Here is a 24,873-nt window from a genome sequence, read left to right on the forward strand (position 1 = left end):
GAAATTGTGCAGTTCATTGTAAAGAGGAGCAAAAAGAAGTACACAACAACAAGAATATCACAATAGGTACAAAGTATACACCAAATGAATGGTGATTATCACCTTTAAATAATGTTATCATTTTAATGTAATTTATTTTTTTCAAAGAATATTAATCTTTTAAAAGTATATGTGTGTGTGTGTGTGTATGTATGTATATTGTACATAAATATATATTTGCACACACACACACACACACACACACACACACACACACACACATGTCGAGCTCTCTCTCTCTCTCTCTCTCTCTCTCTCTCTCTCTCTCTCTCTCTCTCTTAAAAGTATATGTGTGTGTGTGTATGTATGTATATTGTACATAAATATATATTTGCACACACACACACACACACACACACATGTCGAGCTCTCTCTCTCTCTCTCTCTCTCTCTCTCTCTCTCGCACCAGGCTCTGGTTAGCTGATGAACTCACTCCCCTACAACTTAAAAACAAAAGTGCAGAACTCGCCAAAGTCCGAGCAGCCTGTCAAGCTGGAAAGTGGGCAGTCTACCGTGACAATGGAAGGGCAATAATCGAAGTCCAAATCATTACATGATGAACTCACTCCCCCACAGCTTAAAAACAAAAGTGCAGAACTCGCCAAAGTTCGAGTAGCCCACCAAGCTGGAAAGTGGGTAGTCTACCCACAAACAGAAGGGCAATAATCGAGGACTTTCGTAAGCCTAAACCCAATTGACTAGCATTCTAATGTGCCATCAGCTTTTTTTGTATCACAGATAGTTGTTTATCATCATAGGGTTTTCATTAATCTTTTGCTTGTGCCTAAGTGCACCCTGAGGTGCATTATAATAATGACTGCGAGGTACCGGTTTTTGGTCCCATATGCCTTCAAGGCATTCCGTGGACGTTAATATAACTTTCTTTCTTCTCTCTCTCTCTCTCCTCTCTCTCTCTCTCTCTCTCTCTCTCTCTCTCTCTCTCTCTCTCTCTCTCTCTCTCTTACACTCTACACTATGATGATGACATTTCGTCCTCCATAGACTAGGAAGGTTCTTTTAAGGTGAAGAAAAGACATAAAAAATAAAACTTAACTCTAAGAAGATGTAGGTGTCTAAGAGGTACCAACAAGTTACCCTAACAAAGTATCGAGTGAAGATCTACATTCAAACACCATAGTCAATAGACCCCCTTGACATGCATGGTGGGGGGGGAAGATATGATACCAAAAATGAATATCTTTAAATTTTAACTTTTCTATATTTTTGGAGACTTTGCAGAGCGATAATAAAGTGCCCAAACAATAGTATGATAGCATATCAACATCTTAACAATGCAGTGGTTCTTGACAGCACTTCTCTTCAAATATTTTTTATTTCCTAAGATTTTATTTCATGTGCGGTAGTGCACATTGTAAATACCAAGAGTATGATCTATAAACACTTTGGTATAGCTACTTTGTATAGTGACGTGAACATAAAAGTGGGCCTAAATGCTTACAAGGCTCCTTTATATATTTTTAAATTAGCTTTCACCATATAACAACCCAAAAGGGTGATATGTGGAGGAGTGTGTAGAGATGTCGGATGGCATATGGAGAGCATGTGGAAGATGGTACATGGAGAGCATGTGGAAGGATGCATAATATAAAAGAGTCCTTCTAGAAATCCTAGGTGGACTAAGGAGACTTTTGATGTGTGTACATGAATGGGCTAAAGGTAGGTTTTCTCTTATCTCCAAAGTCAATAATTCTTTAATTAAAGAACTCAAAGAGACACATGTTAAAAGCAAATATGAAGGAAAATTGATGGTGACATATTCATTTATGTGAATGGAGAGAGAGAGAGAGAGAGAGAGAGAGAGAGAGAGAGAGAGAGAGAGAGAGAGAGAGAGAGAGAGAGAGAGAGGATTCTCCATCTATAAAAGAAGCCCTTCTCTCCATTTCAAGGATGGATTGGATGGATGATATGCTAATGAAAACCTCTTATGTACTTGTGTCATCCATCCCTTTTATTGGCTTCTCTACTTGGTTAAGTATGTCATACATTTTCATGTATGTGTATCAGTTGTGTTGAGTATTACATCTCTCATTTCATGAATCCTCCATGATGGACCTTCACTACTATTTGCCTCCCAAAAAAAGTCTACTTGCAACGAGGGTAGCAATTAGGGGTTAGTCTCTGTAATTTCCTAATTTGATAGTAATTATAAAGTTATCTCCAATTTGTGCTATTATCTCTATTCTCTATGTGCTTATATGCATAAAGTCTTAATTTCCCTTTTTAACATTTTATTGGGTAACCATGGAGATATTTTTTCTTTGATCCCTTTCTGTGGAAGCTTCCCTAAGAGTGCTCATTACTACCCTTGGTCATTTAAGAAGGTGTCCCAGTCTCTAATATAAGGGTGCTCATTTACTACCATCGGTCATTACCACCATTTAAGAAGGTGTCCCAGTCTCTAATATAAGGGTGCTCATTACTACCATCGGTCATTACCACCATTGATCTCATTCAAGAAGGTCTCCCATCTGATTATTACCACCATTGATCATTTAAGAAGGTATCAAATTTTTGGCCCTTTAACACCCCTTCACTATAATAGCCATAACTCTTCACTCAGTGGTGGTTCGATTTCAAAATATTTTATTTGAGCGCAAAGCCCTTTTTAGGATCTTTCCAATGGTTTTCACTTACTTAGTAAAAAACTATTAGTCTTTGTGTACAACCCAATTTTTTGTGCAAAAACAATTTGAGGTTTTTTTTTAAGGTAAACATAGCTTGTATCTTTTTACCAAATCTTAACTCCTTAGGTTTCTTTATCCCAAATATGCTACGTGTGAATGCAATTGAACCCTTCTAACAATACGCAATACACATACTAATTTTAGGATGCTATATTATTCCTCAATGGCATAACAAGCGATGGTAATGCTATTAATATGTACATCCCCTTAAAAACTTAATCCTCCTTACACCATACAACCAAGGTATTGACTAGGTCCCAATTTGTCATTATACTCATTATCAATGTTTATACATGAGTAAGTTCAACATGAAAATTTCACATCATGATTATTGTGTGTAGTATTACTTGCATGCCACCTTCACTATCCTATAATTATTGGAAACATGCTATAATTTCCTCCAAGGGTATCCTATAAGTACCATAGGCGAGCTTTAAAAGATCTTGATGCTAGGCATAATCATGTAGATCAACTAGGATCGTTAGGTAAGGTGAGATAACCCAAGGCTAAATCTGCCTGATGTCTCTACCAAAAGAATGTGACACAAAGTTAGGGGTTTCTTACTTTGGTCACCTCTTAGTTTTAAAAGCCTACCATGATGAATTTTTCAAGCATACCATCACATACATGCACATTGTGACACAAAGGTCACCTTTAAATTTTGAGTACCTTTACCTCTCTTTCTCTCTCTCTCTCTCTCAAAATGAAAATGTACATGTCAAAGGTGCACATGCACACACATTGTGATGTAAGGTCACCTTTGAGTTTTGAAAACGTAACATTCTCTCTCTCTCTCTCTCTCTCTCTCTCTCTCTCTCAAAAAATGAAGATGTACACGCTAAAGGTAAGTTTATAATCTATGGAAGAAAAGATAAAAGGATCAGGAGAAGCAAGGATTCAAGCTAAACTTCGTCCCAAAAAGAAGGGTGTTCAAGTTATGAGCTTACCTTAGCCTTGCCAAATCATGTGTCATTGGGCCTTGCCTTAGTGCTGCAATTGTAACTTCCCAATGTGCTAGCTTGTCCGATGTGGGTGCCCTAGCTCATCCATCTTATGAGACCGGAATGCTCCTTTGCCAATAGGGTGAAAGAAGAGCTCCCTATGCCTACATGGAGGCAAAAAGAGAGAGCTTTCGAGATGGTTCTCTCTCACAAAAGGTGGGTGTGGAAGACACTAACAAAAGAGGGAAACCTACAATCAAACCCATTCAAGCAAGCATCTAATATATTGCATACAAGGAAGCAAGAGTATAGAAGAGAAGAGCTCACAAGTATTATATTGCAAGGGAATGATTGTCTATTTCTTAGTGTCAAAAATGACTTATATACAAGTGACTAGTACTCTCTTTGCGCTTAAGGTAAGATTGGTTCATATGTTCCAGTGTCGTCTTACAAAAGATAATTTGAGCGAGTAAGATAACAAAGAACCTTATAGTAGGTCATCAATTGGGTGAAACCATGTTAACTAAAGTGGTTAACATACCTCCATTGTTAATGGTGAGACCGTATCCTCATGTCACACCCAGGTCGGTGATGAAGTTTCTGTCGACGTGGAAAGAGAGATACAGTTTGAGACCAATCCACAGTTAGATGCAAGGTATATCAATGATAAGATTTGGGTAACCCTCTTGGTCATAGGTAACTTGTGGAGGTGGCATGAAAGGATAAATGATGTAGAAGTTTTTCATGTGAGGCTTCATTATATTATGAAAATGGTTGGGACCCTTCAAAATTAGATAGTTGGTAGAAGCAGTCCGCACCCTGTGTAATTGGCAAAATGAGTGCCAGGACCACCATAGAATGATTTGTATGGGTAGATGGTGGTCTAGTTCTTCTTAGCACGACATGATATTATGTCTTGATGTCACGGCATGATACTTAGAGATTGGGATTCTTCATGGAAAATACGTTGGCTAGGGTGAGGGCATGTGTGTTGAATTAAAGTTGAAGCAGAGGTTGCATACATCGAAGCTCTTGGAGGTACATGTAAGGTCAATAGTTCTCTAGGTAATGGGTTGTACCATGGGCTGAGCTTATGCCCACCATGGTCCCCCCATCCAAAGATATACCTAGAGAGTTGCCGTTGACGAGGCTAGTTACAAGTGCATGTGTATGTGCATACCATTAGGTGCGAGATATGAAAAAAATATGTGATGCCCATACTGAAGAATGCAGGGGCAATGAGTAGAAGGTGTGCCCCATGTGTACTCCTCCAACCTTGAAGATTTCTCCAACTCAAATGATTTCTCCAACGTAAATGATTTCTTTGACTCTGTTTGCTGCTTTCTTTAACATTTACTCTTGACATCCCTTTTCTTGGGGAGTCAAGAGGATTAGATGTTGATGCATGGCAGCAATGGACTTTGCCATAACTACAATGGGGCTACAGGGCACATGTATCTATGTCTTATGCATCACCTTTTGGTCCTAAAATGATGCCAGTCAACAGGGGCTGTAAGTGAAAAGAATTTATGGCCTCTCTAAGGCAAACATGGAAACTCCTCAAAAGATGCCAAAGTAATTTGCAATCCTGGAGGAATCGAACTTTAATTGTAGTTTTGAGGGGCTGCATCCTTAGTAAGTGAGTTTTTGGCCTCTCTGGGCCAACATGGAGACTCCTCAAAAGATGCCAAAGTAATGTGTAATTTTGGAGGCATCGAACTCTAATTATAGTTTTGAGGGGTTGCTGTTAGTAGCTTTGAGGGGCCACATCCTTACCAACTAGCTTGTTTATGAATTTGATGTTAGCTTTATTATAGGCAGATACCATATGTTTGGTTTACTTGTGAACTTGCAATTTGACATTTGACCTTGGGGCCACACACTTTTAGCTAGAACCTTGTGACCCAAGACTATACGAGGCCTAATCATGCAAACACATGACTATACAAGTATGCGACAAATGTGCGATTTACTTGTAAAGGTACAATTAACCATGGGTTACAAACATTGCCGATTTACTTGTAAAGGTACAATTAGCCGTGGGTTACAAACTTTCGACTCTTGTTGCAAGCTCGTGAAGGAAGACTCAGATCCAATCATGCACACTTTTTTTTTTTTTGCAGGTATTGGTAGAGTTGATATTGAAATTAGATCTGTGGGTTACAAATTTTCGATTGCAAGTTCATGTAGGAAGATCTAATCATGCACACATTTTTTTTTATAGGGGTATATATATATAGACTTGAGATGAAGTATATTTGTATTAGTATCACATCAACACTTGTAAGTTGTATATTAGGGTTACAGGGTACATTGGAAGAGTTGATCTTGAAATTAGATAGTACCGCGAACTGACTACGCGTGAGAAGTATTGGCGCGTGTAAGGGGTGCTGCGCACGTGTGAACATGCGGCCCAGGGGGTGACGGAAGGGTCTACATCGGTCATGTGGCGGTAGCTGGGCCCTTGCAAGCGGGCAGGCTTACAATCACACTGAAAGCATCGTCTTTACCAGAGAATGGACGTGATTAAGGCGGCACTACAGCTTGGGTTGAAAGCACAGAGCACTCTAGCCATCTCCGCGGAAGAGAGCTGTCACACGTATGGGCAACTGTTGCAGTCTGCCTTCTCAATCTCCTCCGAGTTGAAGTCTATCTTCTTTGCTCAGAAGGCCCGTGTGAGTGTCATGTTTATCTATGTTGCAGTTGATAAATGACACTGCTCTCCCAGCACTAGAGGTGCCAACATGTCTTTGTACTTAATGCGCAGTTGGTGACATGTTAATGTGCAAATGGGCATGTTGCCATACATAGTTACGCCACATTTAGACATACATATAAGAAGTGCGTGTAGATTACATGATGTATACATACGTATATGCCTACATGCATACATGTGCGCGCGTGTGTGTGTGCATACATACATATATACATGTATGTGCTGTGTAGATAGATAGATAGATACATTTATGTATACATAACGTGCGCGCGCGCGCGCGCACACACACACAAATGCATGCATTTACATATACATGCATATGTGTGGTAGATACATACATGCATACGTTACACACACATACAAATACACACACACATACACATACACGTACATGTATATATTGATAGATGCAGACAAATATACATACATACATATATGTCACACTTGTACTCTGCTATATAGATGTATGAACAGTTGTAGAGGAGCAAGTGCACACTGGAGAGTGGAAGGCTCTGGCGTTAACTTGCATGCTAACCATCTTTCTACACCCACTTAAAAACACTTTGGGCACAGTCACTCATTGTCTTGCAGTTTTACTTTTGCAGGTTTTGGAGATCACCAAAAAGAGTAATGGCTGGAAAGCTGGCTCCTTTGCATCAAATTCTTTACATGACCTCGATGGAGCACGAGTAGGTATTATAGCAAAGCCATGTGCAGAGTTTGTGGCAGGTATGTGGGCAACGTGGTTGTGTCGTGGAATTGCAGTCCCCTTGGCTCTTAGCCATCCAGAAGCTGAGCTTTTGCATATGCTCAAAGATGCGGTAATGCTTCTTTACGTTCTTTTTTTTTTGACGCCTTACAAATCAAGCTAACATACTTTTATCCTGCATAAGATCTTAGAGGGAGGATTTGCTTTGATGCATACAGGATGTAGCCGTAGTGATGGGCACACGTGATTATGAAGCACGGCTGTTGGATGTTGCAAAGAAATGTTCTTCTCAGCTTTTCCTTCTGCCTCAAGTCCCTTGCTTCGAGAAGAGAGAGGCAAATGTCTCAAGTACAAGTGGACCATGGTTTCCGCAAGTGTTGGCTCAAGTTACTAGTCTCTGTACTTTTGAAGGTAGGACGTGAGCATCTTGGAAATTTTCGATTTAGAAGTAAAGGTTTTGCTAGCTAACAAAGGGTTTTGGCAAGCCTGTTGCAGGAGAAACCCCTGGGTTGATTATTTACACCAGTGGAACCACAGGGAAACCGAAAGGTGTGGTTCATACACATTTTGGTATGAATGCCCAGGTAGACATATTGTAAGTTTGATTGTGATTTATTCTTTCTAGTGCTCTAGTGATTGAGTTAAAGGACTAGCTGACTGCTTGTGGTGTGTCATCAGAGGTTGAAGACACAATGGATGTTTGCATTGTTTCACATGCATAAACACACACTCTTACACCTCTTAGTAAGCGCTTGTTCACGTGTCAAAGGAAGGGGGGGGACCCCCCTTGTTTAGCCCTCTTTTAACACCCACACCTAGCACACACACAGCCCTCATGCACACACACTCACACTGGGCTCGGCAGAGCAGGCAACCTCTGGCCATTTTATTGTTGGATTTTGAGAAAGCTTGTGAGTGGACTGGTCTTTCTTGGAGGGCACTCTTAGCAGGCTCAGCTTTCTGTAGGAGTGGATTATAGTAGTGTCAGGTCTTTATCGTTGTGTCAGCAGCAGAGTGACTATTGGAGGCCGAATGGGTGATTCTTTTCACTTGCAGTGGTCTGTGTTCTCGGCTTCTCTAGACCTCAGTTACATTATGTGGGGTGCATTTTGTTGGTTGCTACCAAATTTGGTAGGCGGGCATCTTGGATACAAGGCTGCTCCGGATGATTTAGTTTTCCACATCGAGCATGGGATCTTTGCTCGCATGCATTTTTTGGATATCCCTCATCATGCTTTGCATTCTCAGGAACCATCGAATAGCTCAAAGACCTTTAGTATCATAGGTGTTGTTATTGGCTTGTACATTTGGATGGCCAAATGTCGCGACACTCTTGGAGGAGAATCTTCTTCCACTCATCAGATTTTGGCATATATTTGGTCCGACACCATTCACACGCTTTGTGGGTGAATGGGACTATTTGATGACTCTCTCCTCTTGATCTGGTGAGTTGCGGAGAGAACGTTTCCTGGAGACTTGGAGTCATCACTAGATTTTCGGGCGGTACCCCACTGTGGAAGTACATTCCTTCACAGTGCTTTATGTCTCGCATCTCTTATCTCCATCCCTGAGATTCTGTATAGGCTTTGTTTTTTGGCATAAAATTTTACCTTTGAGTGCGGTTGGTCACACTTGTAATTTTTGGCACTTTAGCGCGTGTTTGTATGAGATTTTGTGGTAATATAATCAATCGTGTTTTACTCGAAAAAAAAGAGAGGCTCTGGTCACACACACTGTGGGGACTTCTTAGCCTATTAGTGATTTAAGACATGATTAAAAGACATAACATTGAAAAGTAAGATGCTTAGAGCAGAAAGCTGTGTTGTTGCATTGAGACACAAGGCCTCGTTAAATAGGGCCTAAAGAGAGACAAATGAAGAGGCACATCCCTGATGAAAGTGTGTGATTCTTGAATGAATAGTTATGTCCTTTGGACGTAGAGATATGTCCTTTAATAACTAGATGTGTTCCTTTGAATAGACATGTCCTTTGGTGACGACCATTGTGATAGGGTGTGACCCTTCATTAGTGTCCTTCAATGATTAAGTGTAATTATGAGAGATTAAATAACAATCGTGACATTCCCTCCCACTTAAAATAAGACTCCGGCTAAATAAGAGACTTTTGCCATTTATGCTTGTGGTGAATCTCACACTGGGAAATGTTGAACAAGTTTCCTCTATTGTCTTGCTATCGTGCTTCAAATTCTAAATCCAAAGTTGTAGCATCATTCTTTAATGTCTTCTTCTTTTTTGGAAGCTTTCAAATGTTGGGCTTGAAGTTGACTTGGCTATGTTGCGGTATAGAAGAATCTGAAGGTTCAACCATGAATTCTCTCAATGATACTTGAATAGTATCTGTTGATGGTTTTGCTTCATAGTAGTGAAGTACTTATCCAACTTGTTAGAAGAATGTGTGCAATGTTGAAAACATTAATCTCTTGCTTGATATCAACTGTGTCATCCCATGTGGGTAAGGTTGAAACAAGTGTTATATCCATTTTGGTAATCTCTGTCTTCAAAGAAGTCCATTGTTGGTGACTCATCATGTTGAGATAAAGAATCCAAGGACTTTTCACTTTTGAAGTCATGCTGGAAGAATCCTCGATGGTGTCATCAAGTGACTCAATAAAGTCTACCGGACTAACATGAAGTGCATGAGCTACTGCATGCTTTTCTTTATCGAAGCAGTTGTCTGAAGTTGAAGGTTCCACATTACGGTTTTGAGAAGCATTGGGTTGTTTAGGGCATTCAAACCATAGTAGTTACGAGGCGCGCCTCTAACGGTTAGAGGCGTACGACTGCTTGATCGAGGCGTCCACATTAAAAAAATAAAATAAAAAAAATGCTGGTTTGAGTCTTTAGACGGGGGCTTTAAGGGCCCAAGGCAGCCCCTCTCACACACACTCTCTCTCCCTCATTCTCTCCCTCCCTCCCTTAAGTCTTTCTCAAGACCCAAAGTTCAAAGTTCAAACTTCAAAACACTAGGATGATGATGTTTTTTATACCCACTTTTGGAGGTCTCTCTATACTCTACCGGTTCATTTCATTTTACTTTGTACCCTTGAATCTTGATGACGATGGGAGATTAAGAGTTAGGGTTAGGTTTTCATGTGAGAGACAAACACAGAGAAGAAGGGAGAGAGAGAGAGTTGTGGGGATGTCAACTCATCAAAGAATTGAGTGTGTGACTCCCCTATCACACATGTATATTTGTACTAGTACACATAGTGCACTTAGTACATTAAAAGTACTAAGTGTACTATGTACTATAACTTATGGGCTTGTACACATTACAAGGGTGGGCATAGTGCCTTTACCCCAACAACCTCCCACTTAAAGGCAAAGTGCCCTTAAATGAAGGAAAAGAAAAATCAGCATGTACATGATAATATACAAGGCCATATCAAGGCCTCATCCAATGCCCATCAAGTGTCTGCAATGAGCAAACCGCTCCGGAGGCAAACTCTTTGTCAACAGATCAGCCGGGTTGTCATCCGTATGAATCTTAACAAGCTGAATTTGCTTGTTCTCTATCACCTCTCTGATGAAGTGATACTTTACATCCACATCCTTCGTCTTTGCATGAAAGACAGGGTTCTTTGCCAATTGGATGGCACTCTGACTGTCACAATGCAACAATGGAATATCCCCTGTATAACCCAAATCAACCACTAACCGAGATAGCCATAATGCCTCCTTGCAAGCCTCTGTGGCTGCAATATACTTGGCCTCTGTAGTAGATAAGGCAGTGCTCTTCTGCATCCTGGATATCCATGACACAGCACCTCCTGTGAATGTAAACACATAACCGGTAGTAGACTTTCGGTTATCTGGATGACCGGCATAATCCGAATCCGTGTAACCATGCACTAATGCATCCTGTTTGCCAAAACAAATGCACATATCCTGTGTGCCCTTTAGGTATCTCATGACACCTTTCACTGCTTCCTAATGCTTCTTGCCAGGTTTAGCCATGTATCTAGAAACCACTCCCACTGCAAATGCAATGTCCGGCCTAGTAGCAACCATGGCATACATGAGACTGCCACAAGCTGAAGCATACGGAATCTTGGCTATCAGCCCTGTCACTATCCGACTGTGGGCTGTCCATAGCACTGAGTTTCACATATGGAGGCAAAGGAGTACTAGTCTTCTTCCCCCCGTCCATATTGAACCTCTGCAAAACTTTGCCAATGTATTCCTTCTGAGACAAATACAACACATGCTGATTTCTGTCCCGAAGTATCCGCATACCCAAAATGTGATTTACATCACCCAAATCCTTCATATCAAAGGTCTGATGCAGCCTCTTCTTCAAGGCATCCATCTCTTTATGAGATTTCCCGGCAATCAACATATCATCAACATACAAGATGAGGATCAATAGACTGCCATCCAAAGCTTTCTTGGTGTATAAGCAGTGATCTATGTCACTTCTCCTGAAATCCTGGGATTTCATGAATGTATCAAATTTATGATACCATTCCCTTGGTGCCTGTTTGAGCCCATAAAGACTCTTTTTCAGCTTGCATACAAGCTTCTCCTTTCCATTTACTGCATAACCCTCTGGCTGTTGCATATATATCTCCTCATGGAGATCACCGTGAAGAAAAGCAGTCTTCACATCCATCTGAATCAAATCCAGATCATCATGAGCAACCAAAGCTAATACAGCTCTAAGTGTGGTCATTTTGACCACTGGAGAGAAGATCTCATCAAAGTCCACACCATATTTCTGCTTGAAGCCCTTAGCCACTAACCTGGCTTTGTATCTTGGCTTTGCATCAGGTGCAACTTTGAGCCTGTAAACCCACTTGCATGGCAAAACCTTCTTGCCTGTAGGCAAATGCACCAACTTCCATGTTCCATTTTTGTGTAGAGAATCCATCTCTGACTTCATGGCACGCTCCCAAAGAGCCTTGTCTGCCCTCTGTAAAGCCTCCTTATAACATGAGGGCTCCCCACAGTCAGTGAGCATCAAGTAGTCAACCCCTGGAACAAACCTGTCAGGGGCTCTGGAGGGTCTTGTGGACCTCCGTACCCAATGACCATCATTTGCAGGTTGCTGTCCAGCATGCATATCACCTATTGGTGGCTCCTGTTCCATGCCATAAGGTTGAAAAATCATGCCCGGTATCTCCTCTAACTCTGGAATATCCATAGGGATGTCTTCTGCCATCTCTGGCTGTCCATTTGGACCATTTTCAGTACCATTTAAGGGCTGGTTTTGTTGCTGTAATGGCTGATTTACAGCCCTTGGTTGTTGTCCATGATGTCCATCATCATCAAAGATGACTCTGCTAGGCTCCTGTTGCCTTGCAGGCTCCTTATACATGCATGTTTCATAAAAAATGACATCATTGCTGCGTATAATCTTTCTATTCATTGGATCCCAAAGTCTATACCCCGCAAAGTCACTAACTCCCATGTTGCATTTGCATCCAATGCTGCCATCTCCTCATTCATTGGCATCTTCCTATTTTTTATTTCTAAGTGCTTGCTCAAAAAAAGGCAGCTCCAACTCCTGCTCAAAACAAGTGGGCTCCAGCTCCTATACTGCTTTTACCATGTAAGCATAATGATGGGCTATATATCCATCATATCTTGACCTATAAGATTCCTCCTCAGCCTCCTATAAATAATGAATAAGCTTTTACCTCAATCCCCCGTAATCATTCTCTATTTTTGAATGCAAGAAAATATTATTTTTCCTTGTTTTTATCTAGAGAGAAGAAAAATTCTAGAGAGAGATAATTCAATATTGAGATATTTTTGGATATAAAAATTCTCCTAATGTCTAAAATATAATTCAAAATAAATTCTCTAATGTGCATTAGGAATCAATTAAAAATATGTATTAAAGACCTTAGCCTAAGGGTCCACATTTTCAAAAAAAATTGGATTATGGTCCAGCTAAGGTTCCTATGGGTCAATAGAATTAATCCAAGTGTTGGGATGAGATAAATCCAAAGAATTAAAGAAAATACCAAAAAATGAGTAAATGCTCACGTAAGATGAAGAGTTGATTGAGTACAAGTTTTATTAATTAAAAATTAAGAGATATTAGTTTTTAAAAAAAAGATATTTAGAGGAAATGATGCATTTTTGACACCTCAGTAATAAGGAGAGAATGCCACATCAAGGAGGCGCCTTTTTCTTCATGATTACTTGAGTTTTTTAATCCAAAAAATATGATATTTTTATCTCTCCTCTCTCCTAGAACAAACTAGATCAAAAAGGGAGCTAAACTAGTCCAAATCTTGTCCAAATTGAGTCAAACTGAAGCCTCTGTCACCATATCCTAGGAATATGCATTTGTGAGACTTAGGATCAAGTTTGGTGCGCATTTCCCTGCGTATGTGCACGTACGCAACGCAACCAAACACTCTCAAGTGCTTGTATGACGGAGGCTTTCTTGTTCATACTTCCTCTGGCACTTTCCCACCAAGCCTCGTGTTAGGTGACCTGTTTATAAGATGAACGGCTGTCATAACAGCTTCAGCCCAAAAACCATGAGGTAACGCAGCATGTGACAACATAGAACGGACCTTCTCCTGAATGGTCCTGTTCATCCTCTCTGCTGTCCCGTTTTGTGGAGGATCATAAGGAGTAGAGAGCTCCCTCTTGATGCCTTTAGCATCACAAAAGTCCTGAAACTGTTTGGACATATACTCTCCACCATTGTCGAAAGGCAAAGCCTTTAGTGTTTTGCCAGTTTGATTCTCAACAAGAGCAACAAACTTCTGAAACACTGAGAATGCATCACTCTTCAAACGAAGAGGATAAACCCACACCTTGCGTGTGGCATCATCTATAAAAGACAAAGTATTTTGCCCCTCCCAAAGAAAGCTGAGGCATCTCGCATACATCTGTATGCACAAGCTCTAACTGAGCATCTTTCTGTCCAAGAGCTTTCTTGTGGGGGCACTGGAGTTGCCTGCCATATATACAATGCTCACAAAACTGAAAACTTGAAAACTTTAGAGAAGGCAAGTAACCAAAACGAGACAATTGCTCCCTTCCTTTGACACTCATGTGTTCCAACCGGCTATGCCACATAGAGATTTCCGGCAGCTCGGTTGCATTTACATTAGCATGGTGACAAACACCTGCATGCATGAAGTAAAGAGTGTCCACCTTAGAGCCTCTGGCAACAACCAGTGAGCCCTTACTAATCTTCCACTTTCCACGACCAAATGTGGTAACATAATCAGCATCATCAAGCTGTCCAGTAGAAAGTAGGTTCTTCTTGATTTCAGGCACATGCCTGACATCATGGAGCATAAGCTGTGAGCCATCTGAAAACACAAGCCTCACATCACCTCTGCCAAGAATCTTGCATGCATGGTTATCACCCAAATAAACTACTCCTTCATTGCCAGCAGTATACCTGACAAACAAGTCTCTGCAACCTGTGACATGAAAGGAGGCACCTGAATCAATGATCCATGAGTGTATACCATGACCATCTCCTGCAAGTAGTGAATGGGCATCAAGTGAAGACGTGAATAGGACCTCATCCTCACTGTCACATGCATGTGACACATTGACTTCTTCAATCTTGACTCCACTTTTGCCCTTTGGCTTTGCATCTTTGGCTTCATCTTTGTCTTTGTCTTTTCCTTTGCCCTTTTCCTTTTGATTATTCTTCCATTTGTAGCATTGCTTTTTGATGTGTCCCTTCTTGCCACAATAATGGCATTCCAAGTCCTTTTTGGAGCGGGACTTGCTCCTTCCCCGTTCTTGGCTTTTACCCCTTTGCTGGGATCTCCCACGTGCATTCATTGCATTGGACTTTCCAACAGAGTTGTTTTTCTTGTTCATCTCTTCTTGAAGAAGAGCACCCTCAACATCTGCATATGACAGCATAGCATTCGAATTGCTAGTGGCTGTCCTGAATGTGTCCCAACTCTCTGGCAAAGTGCATAAGAGAAAGGTGGCTTTGAACTCATTGTCCATTGCCAACTTTTGATTTATAACTTGGCTGACAATACCATTAAACTCATTTAGATGGGCTGCCATAGACGCCCCTTCCTTCATTTGAAGACCTATGAGTTTCTTCAACCAATACACTTTGCTTGAGGCACTTTGCTTGTTGACGTGGTGGGAGGAGGATTGAGGGGCAGCAAACGTGCAGACGGCAGATTCCAGGTGGCACAGATTTCAGGTGGCGGCAACGTGTAGGCGGAGGTGGCGTCAACAAACGGCGTTACGTGTAGTAAGAGGCGGCGCTAGAAAAGCGTTGGCTTCGTCGAGACCCCTGAGAGCATCAGCAGCGATGTGGTCTGACTCCTCTATGGCCTGCTTAGCGATGTCCGCCAAGAGCTTGTAGCGCTCATCGATGTAGTTGGAAACCAGGTGACAGGACCTCCACGGGCCTCCGCCTAGTGGCTTTACGCCTTGTGGCCAGGCGTCTAACGCCCAACGTTCACACAGCCTTACGCCTTGCTGCAACTGCTCACGCTGCCTACGACTGGCTGAAGAAGCGAGGCAACCAGGGCTACCAGGTCTGCACACGCAGCACACAGGTCCGTACAGCACATGTAGGCTCGTTTTACAGCTCTTCTACGCCGATTTCCAGCTCTGCACCCTTGAGAACAAAACCCTAAAACCAGGGCTCTGATACCAGTTGATGGGAGATTAAGAGTTAGGGTTAGGTTTTCATGTGAGAGACAAACACAGAGAAGAAGGGAGAGAGAGAGAGTTGTGGGGATAAGTCAACTCATCAAAGAATTGAGTGTGTGACTCCCCTATGACACATGTATATTTGTACTAGTACACATAGTGCACTTAGTACATTAAAAGTACTAAGTGTACTATGTACTATAACTTATGGGCTTGTACACATTACAAGGGTGGGCATAGTGCCTTTACCCCAACAGATGATGTATCCAGATGATGATGATGGACTATTTTGGTCTCATAGGTCATTTTGGCCTTTTGCAGACGTATTATACAGTTTTCTTTCTTTCACACACACTCTCTCTCTCCCTCTCATACACACCCTCTCTCTCCCTCCCTCAAGGCTCATACATACACACTCTAGTCTCTCTCTCTCTCTCTCTCTCAACTTTCACCATATATATATTATATCTATCTATCACTATATATATATATATGTGTGTGTGTGTGTGTGTGTGTGTGTGTATAAATAAACAGATGCCTCTAATGTCTCTAAAAAATACGAGTCTTTCGAGGCGCGTACCCCCTCGTACCAAACGCCTTTGACGCCTCTAACAACCTTGATTCAAACCATCCATGGTTGCCATTACATATTTTGCACAATCCTGTCTTTTGCTGGTCACGAGAAGATGAAGCTATTGTAGGACGAGGAGTGCGAGATTGGTCATGTCCAGAGTCCCGTCCACGATCAGATGCACGTGGTTGAAAGAATTGCTGACGCTTAGAATGATTACAAGACGACATGTCCTGTTGGCGAGGTTGTTGCAAATGTCGCCAGTGGGAGTTGGGTCGGAATTGGAAGTTGCTTGATGAGGATTGTTCATAACCTTCACAAGCCATACGTGAACCATTGCCATAACAACCTTGAGAGGCCGATGTTGGAGCATTCGGATTCAGATCCGCGACGCGCTCGGCATAATGAATGGAAGTAGCAATGTTGATAGGGTTGTACTTTTGTACGTCCACACGAAGATTGGGATTAAGATCCTCGACAGAGGCATGTAGCCTGTCTTCAGGGGTTATTGAAGAGATCTCCAGTATCAAACTTGTGAATTGTGAGATGTAAGAGGCCAATGATTTGGTTTGGGTCAAGTGGCATAAACGAGATCGTGCTTGGACATCCGCATTGGCAGGTATAAATTGCTTACGGATGGCATGCTCGAATTTATCCCAGGTCGTGATGGACTTGCCATCAATCAACCACTGTTGCCACCATAAAAAGGCAATATCTTTGAGTAAGGAGGTGGCAAAAGTCACTTTCTTCTAGTCGGAGAGGTTGAAGTTCTCAAAAGACAGATGAAGCTGGTATAGCCACTGATCTAAAATGCGTTTGTTGCGATGGCCTTTGAACGCTTCAGGACATTTTATGCCCAATTTCTTAGAATGATTTGCTTGAAATAAATGATAAAGGACTTTGAGTTCAACGTTATCTACCTCTGCTGGTATGTCGTTGGGAACTAGAGCTGGTGTGTCGACTGAAGCACGTGAGCTGGTTGGTTGGTAGAATCCTCGTTGAAGCTGTTGCATGTGTTGTAAGTGTTGCCAATGTCGGCTGAAGTTGAGCTTGCATAGCCTCTGTTTGGGTGTGCATGTTCTGCTGCCATGGGGAGAGAAGTGGTCTTCTAGAATCTGTTCTTCTTCCATGGTGATTGGGTTGGTACTACTGGTCTGCTGCTGGAGCTCTCAAAGGCGCCGTTGCGCCGTAAGAACCATCTTTGGGAGGGTGAGGCTGGGCCATGCTAGAATATGGCCGCGGTGAGGTTGTCAGAGGAGGAGCTGCTAGCGACCATCCAGCGTATGGAGGATGATCAGGAGGGGTGGTTAAAGGGCTGGGGCTGGCAGCAGGTGGCGAAGGAGTAGGTGTCCGAGGAGTGTAGGTTGGTGACGAGTCAAGCCTGCACCGGGTATATGTTGATCTCGTGGAATATAAGAGATGCCTCTGGGATGGCAAGGCCAAGATAAGGATGATGTTCCAAAAGAAATTCATAATGAGGTAAGTCATGTTCTGATGTCTGAACCCCGAATTTCCACACGTCGTATTCTTGGTCACGGTGTGGCTATCTGAATGTGAAAAGGTGTTCGAAAAACAGGAACAGATACAGGAGCAGGGGAGGTTGCCCGAGGAGGAGTATCCTGAAGACAGCTCAAGTCATAAGTCTCCTCGGCCATAAGCCACCGCAGACGAAGATTTTATTGCCAAATGGTGAGCTGCGTTCAGCGAATGCACCTTTGGAACAGGTCGGAACAGATACTGGAGCAGGCAGCCAGCTTCTGTACATGGGCCGTACAGTAGGTGGGTATCTGATCTGGTCGCACAGAATGTGCAGATGGAGATGGTACGGCTGATGGGTGATGGCGTCAAGTCCAAGAGAGGCTTGGAGAAGGTGGGGGTTGGAGTAGCTGGCCTGCCTAGTGTCGGGCAGCCCACCATGGTGTCCACACTTGCTAAATAAGTGCTTGGGCACCCCACATGGGCCATAAAAAAGGGCACCTGGCTCAAGAGTAGTAGAGGGTGCCCAACTTGCTCAAATGCCCGGTGCCCACCACAAAGGTGTTCACACTCATTTATTAACTAGGGTGAACGCATGCTGAAATCTGAAAATTTGTCTAAGTCCCAAAACAAAGCTTTTGGGATGAAATCTGGAATCATTTGAGAGCCTTGCAAAATGCCAACCACCAATCAATAGACAAGGGCACTCACACGGTCTTGTAGCCAATTGTTCTGGTCGTCCTAGCGCTACAAGAGACCAACCCACAGTGGCACAAGTAGCATACGAAAACAGGGCATACATCTAGCAAATCACCTAACCAACGCATGCATACAGAAATGCACCATTTTGAGATCTTGTACCAAACCACATGGCTCAGTCATACTAGGCTATGTTGGTGTGTGTTCCCATTCAAACAGGTGCATACCTCTGTCAGTCAAACTGGCCTCTCATCTAGTCATACTAGGCAGAGAGCGCTGGCACAACGTTCAGTGTCCACCCCCGCGTGTAAATGGGCATTGGGTGTAATGCAGTTGGCTCCCCCACCCTTAAAAATGCCGGGTCCGAGGAGATATTGAAGTATAGGTGTGACAAACCTATAGGGTGCGTGATCTCGTTCACCCCTTGAAAGATAAACTGAATGTGGGATAAACTGACACCCAAGTATCACATGTCCCTCCCAACTCACGCACGCGAAGGATGGACTGCCAACATACCCTCCCTCCATCTGAGCACGTGTGGGTCCGTAACGTTGTTGGCACAACGTCCGGCGTCCACCCCCACGTGTAAATGGGCATTGGGTGTAACGTAGTTGACTCCCATCTCCAACTGTTGCCGGGCCCGCTTAGCACAATGTCGACGTCCACTCCCGCGTGTAAATAAACAGGACTAGGAGTAACACAGTTGGTTCCCATATGCAACTGCCCCCCCCTCAAAATGCTTGGGCTGACCTTAGTACAATGTTCGGTGTCCACTCTCGCATGTAAACAGGCACTGGAGTAACGTAGTTGGTTCCCATTTGCAACCCCCCTTCCCCCTTCCCCCCTTCTCCGCCTTTAAAATGCTGGGCTTGAGTCAAATCCCCACGGATCCCCTCGTGATCGTTCTTGGTTTGAAACTCGAATCCTGCAAACAAACGAACAACAAACAACAAAGGGGGTGCAGGCCTGACTCACCTCCCAGCCGTGGGCAAGCCCACAGTCTTGGCTGTCCCCACCGAGCCACGAGCTGAGCTAACTAGGTTGACGTACCGACCAATCTCCTCCTCGCGACATCCCATACCGCCACGAAGCTGCCCTCGTGGGCCTCGAGATTGTTGTCGGCCTCGGCTGCATAAAGCAGGTGCACGTCTGCACTAGATCCAGGCTCCAAGACCATAGAGCTCTCACAACTCATGCGAGACTCTATATAATCAATAACTAACCTTGGCCACCCTTTTATAGGCTCTTGGCCGGTCATCGAGCATCCACACTTGGCCGCCCGCCCGTCCATACTTGGGTGTCCGCCTGTTAGTATTTCCCTAACTCAGCTCGTCAATCAGCCTGCCTAGTTCCAAGCTTCCCCAAGCCTCGAAACTAGTCTTGTATGCATATAGCACACGGTAGATACACACTGTGCACATGACATACTCCCCTTCCTCTAAGAGCTCACTCCTGAGCTCACTAAAAAGCCAGGGTAATCTCTTTGAAGTATAGTCAATGTCTCCCATGTATCGTCCTCCTCAACACGATCCTTCCACTTGATCTTGTATTCCATGATAAGTGTATGACGCAATCTTCGTTCACGAAATCCAAGAATCTTTTCAGGTTCGTGCGGAACAAATGTCATGTCCTGGACATCTATAATTTCTTGAGGAGTAACTAACTGATCTGCTCCACCCAGTACTTCCTTAAGTCTACTGACATGAGATACAGGATGAACTTTCACATGAGAAGGCAAATCCAATTCATATGCAACTGAACCAATCCGTCGTGTAACACGAAATGGTCCACAGTATCTAGGAGATAATTTCGGAGATCTACCTGTCCGTAAAGTCTCGGAATCTTTCGGAACTCGCAAATACACCATCGTTCCTTCAAAGAACTCTCTAGGTGAACGATGTCTATTAGAATAAAACCTGCCTTGGTCTTGAGTACTTCTAATAGATTCCTTTGCAACTTGTAACATTTCCTGCATATCTTGCAAAAAATTACGTGCTGCATCATGCGAAAGTCCTGAGAATCCTATTGTAACAGGTGATCTAGGTTGAAAACCATACATAAGCATGAAAGGACTAAAACCTGTACTCGTATGCTTAGTACTGTTATATGCAAATTCTAACATAGGAAGATAATCCTCCCATGAACTCTGTCTTTTGGATACATATGCTCGAAGCATATCCTCCAAAATCTGATTCACTCTTTCAGTCTGGCCATCAGATTGAGGATGATCAGAGGAACTCAAATTCAAAGTTGTTTCCAACTTCTCAAAAACAAGTTTCCAAAAATCACTCGTAAACTTAGAGTCCTTATCACTGACTATGTTCTGTGGTAACCCGTACAGTCTAAACAATTGCTCGATAAACTGTCGAGCTAATTGCGTAGCTATAATAGTCTTCCGGGTCGGTAAAAATCTAGCCATTTTTGTCAAGCGATCTATCACAACCCAAATAGAATCGTGGCCTTGATGTGTTCTTGGCAATCCGGTAATAAAATCCATGGAAATACTTTCCCATTTATTACCTGGGATTTGCAAAGGATGCAACAACCCAGCCTGTCTAAAGCGTTCAGCTTTATTTGCCTGACAAATCTGACACTTGAGAACATAATCTTCTACATACTCTTTCATCTTCGGCCAATAAAAAGTGTGTTTCACTAATGATAGTGTCCTGTGTACCCCAGGGTGTCCAGCAGAAGGGGCGTCGTGACACTCCTTAAGAATCTTGGACCTAATGTCTGGGATCTGTGGTATACAAATTTTGTCATTATGGAATAGCAAACCATTCCGAATCATTCACTGACCTCCTGCAGCCTGAATAGTAGACTGCTCAGTCACCGAGTCTTGGTCAATCAATGAGCTTCCGTCCTGGATCTTCTGCCAAAATGGACCAAAATAACTATCAGTCCTGCAAAGCCCTCTCAATGACTGAAATAAGTCAGTAGAAATCTTGATGAACGACAAAGTATTCACCTCTCTAATCCGACTAAGTGCATCTGCAATATTATTCATGGATCCTTTCGGATAACGGATCTCAAAATCAAAATCTTGCATTAACTCTGTCCATCGAGCTTTCCTTCCTCTCAAATCATCCGCATCACACACATACTTGATTGAGTGATGATCAGTCAATACCACAAACTTGGAGCCATATAAATAATGTCTCCAAACCTTGAGAGCATGAATCACAGCATAAAGCTCCTTCTCAAGGGTTGGCCAACGAGATTGAGTGTCGTCTAGCTTTTTACTTTCAAAAGCAACCGGTCTACCATCTTGAAATAAAGCAGCCCCAATAGCATAGTCACTGGCATCAGTTTCAAGAACATAAGGCCGACTAGGATCAGGCAATGCTAAGATAAGTGCTTCCTTGACTTTATCTTTCAAAAGTTTGAAGGCTATATCCAAATCGTTATTCCAAGTGATAGGCTGATTTGACTTACGTCCATGACCTTTCAATAAGTCGGTCATCGGTAGTGTGAGCTGAGAGTACTCCCGTACAGATTTCCGAAGAAAAACAACAAAATCGAGAAAAGAACGAAGTTGTTTCACTGTTCGTGGTATAGGCCAGTCCAAAACCTTCTGAACGCGGTCATAGTCAATGCTCAACCCATCTCGAGTGATCTTGTGTCCCAAGTAAATGATGTCAGTCATAAAGAACTCACATTTACTCAACTTAGCATATAGTCGATTTTGTCTTAAAATAGCTAAGACAATCGTGAGGTGTCTGACATGATCCTCAAGAGTACGACTATATATCAAAATATCATCCAGGAACACCACCACAAATTTTCCCAAATGTTCACGAAAAAGATCGTTCATCATTTGCTAGAAAGTGGCTGGAGCATTGGTTAACCCAAAAGGTAATACGAGAAACTCGTAATGGCCATACCTAGTCCGAAAGGCGGTTCTTTCGACATGCCTTTCATGAATACGTATCTGGTGATAGCCAGTACGTAAATCTATCTTCATGAAATATTTCGCTCCTGCTAACCGGTCAATCAGGTCATCTGATCTAGGGAGAGGATAACAGTTCTTAACGGTCAGCTTGTTCAATCTCTTGTAATCTATACACATTCTCCAAGTATTGTCCTTCTTTCTCCTAAGCAACACAGGTGCACCCCAAGGTGATTTACTTGGACGGATCTGGCCCATCCTCAAATAATCTTCGAGTTGTTTAGCCAACTCATCTTCCTCAGCTTGGCTCATCCTATAAGGTGGAATACTCACAGGATGAAACACATGCTATCTTCTGTCTTGACAATCTCTATTCCTGATGAAAAGAGCTTCAACTCACAACTATCTCTTCATTATTTCTATTCCTCTCGCATTATTCGGTCACTATGAGATCATCTAATGAATGTAAGACTCCCATTCACTTCTCTTTCAAACAAAGAGTGATCGACATGGCTGATATGAAACCTCATTTTTTGCAAATACATAGCCAATTGCTCAAACAAAGAGTGATCGACGGAGCTGATATGAAACCTCATTTGTTGCAAATACAGAGCCAATCGCTCAAACCGCTTTAATCCATATAATACTTTCCTCAACTTGCATACATGCATCTTCTTTGAACTGTCCAAAAAACCCTCTGATTGAACCATACACTTCTTCTTGTAAGTATCCATTTAAGAAAGCATTATTGGTATCTAACTAGTGTAGAGTCCATCTTTGATTCGATGCTATTGCAATCACACTGCATATAGTAACCATTTTAACTATTGGAGCAAACGTCTCATCATAGTCTATGCCATATGTTTTCGCATAGCCCTTAACAACCAATCTAGGTTTGAAACAACTTATGCTTCCATTCGCGTTGTGTTTGATGAAATATATCCATTTACACTCTATGATGATCGACTTGTTCATAGGAAGTGGGACAAGCTCCCATGTCTGATTCTTGTACAATGCATGCATTTCTTCTTTCATAGCTATTTGCCACTCCTTACTCTTGTTTACATCTTCAAAATGTATTGGTTCAATGCATTCATTCACCTTTTCCATATACATGTAGTGATGATTAAGATAATGCTCATATGTAAGTCGCTATATCAGATACTTGGTTCGTGTGCTCCTCGACACGTATGTTGGCTCCCTTGTTGAACTCACATTCTTGAGGGTGGTGATGCCAGTAATCCTCTCATCCATCCATATGTCCCATTCAAAATTGATGATGGTTGGCTGTGCATAAATGGAGCTCTCAAAAATGTTTTAAACCTCATTTCGATCCCCAAACATATATACAACATCATCTTAATGTGCCTCAACAAGCGATATATGCATATGTGAAGACATGACCCTATTTTTACCTGGTGGCGGTGACTTTTATTGACTTTGGGCTGCTGCGCAAAATTCAGAGCTCCCCTTTATGGACTAAACCTTATGGGATGGTAGAGCATCATATGAAGATGGCTTGATGCTTTTGTTTGACTTGATTTGACCTCCGGAGCATGTATAAATCCCCTCCAAAATTGCCATATTTTTAAGCCTTTTTTGAGGTTTTTCTTGTTTGTTTGGCTCTGCCATCAAAACCATGACCTCTCCCATGTTTGGCCACATTGCTTGTCTTTGATCTTGTGAGGTGGATGTCTCTATTGGTAGCATGAGCTGTAGTCCTCTATCTTTTTTGCAGTTTGGTTATGGCGTTGAGAGGGACCATGCAGATGAAGCCGTCTCTCACACTCAGCAGGTTAATGCTGGTGTTGGGATTAGCTTCATGAGTCTTCCATGTTGTTCTATGTAAGATTCCTCCCCAGCCTCTCAAGATGTCCAGTATCTTCTCCTGTAATCAAATCTCTCTTCAGAAATATAAACGATCTTGTTTCTACCTATTTTGGTTTAGAGAGAGAAAATATTCTAGAGAGAGGTTATTCAGATTTTAGATATTTTTGGATGGAAAAATCTCTCTTCTTATTAAAATAAATTCCCCTGAAACAGAAGTTCAAAAAGATTTTCAGAAGGTGCATTAGAAATCAATTATAATCTATTCAAAAGGCCTTATCCTAGGGGTCCAGATTTTTTGAAAATTTTAAATTAAGGTTTTGAGGGGCCAATCAGATTCATCCAAATGTGTGGAGGAGATAAATAGAAGAAATAGAAAAAATTTCCCCAAAAATGAGTAAATACTTACATAAGATGAAGAGTGGACTAAGAACCAAAGGAAATACTAAAAAAATAAATTTTTGACACCTCAGAGTGGGGATTCCCCCTCATGAAGGAGGCGCCTATTTCACATGTGGTGGAGTTTTAAATTCCCAAAAATATGATGAGGATGAGATATGGCCTCTTTTGAATCATCAAAATCTGCATGTGCTTCCAAGCAAGGAACCTTTCTTCAATCAGAGTCCTCGGATACATCCCCTTGTCCTCCTAGATAAGACTTGGCCAATTCACGA

At 42.3% G+C, this 24,873-nt stretch overlaps 1 protein-coding gene across 10 annotated transcripts in view; it reads left to right on the forward strand.

The window, feature by feature from the left end:
- Window positions 1–5,691: 5,691 nt before the first annotated feature.
- Window positions 5,692–24,873, forward strand: part of LOC147613089 (putative CoA ligase CCL8) — an 83,775-nt gene continuing 64,593 nt past the window's right edge. For 8 of the 10 annotated variants that reach the window (XR_015263357.1, XR_015263356.1, XR_015263359.1 and 5 more), the window contains exons 1-4: window positions 5,751–6,360; window positions 7,007–7,222; window positions 7,329–7,521; window positions 7,606–7,694. Coding sequence is in view for 5 of the 10 variants with exons in the window: in XM_086782392.1 (XP_086638518.1) it covers window positions 6,202–6,360; window positions 7,007–7,222; window positions 7,329–7,521; window positions 7,606–7,694 (657 nt within the window). In the remaining 5 variants the exon portion in view is untranslated. Of the gene's footprint in view, window positions 6,361–6,992; window positions 7,223–7,328; window positions 7,522–7,605; window positions 7,695–24,873 lie in introns of all 10 variants that reach the window. The other 2 variants (XR_015263358.1, XM_086782396.1) reach the window with 2 other exon arrangements.

Source organism: Cibotium barometz, chromosome 44 (assembly GCF_041138505.1).
Source record: "Cibotium barometz isolate CiBa-2024 chromosome 44, ASM4113850v1, whole genome shotgun sequence".
In the NCBI taxonomy this organism is placed as follows: domain Eukaryota; kingdom Viridiplantae; phylum Streptophyta; class Polypodiopsida; order Cyatheales; family Cibotiaceae; genus Cibotium; species Cibotium barometz.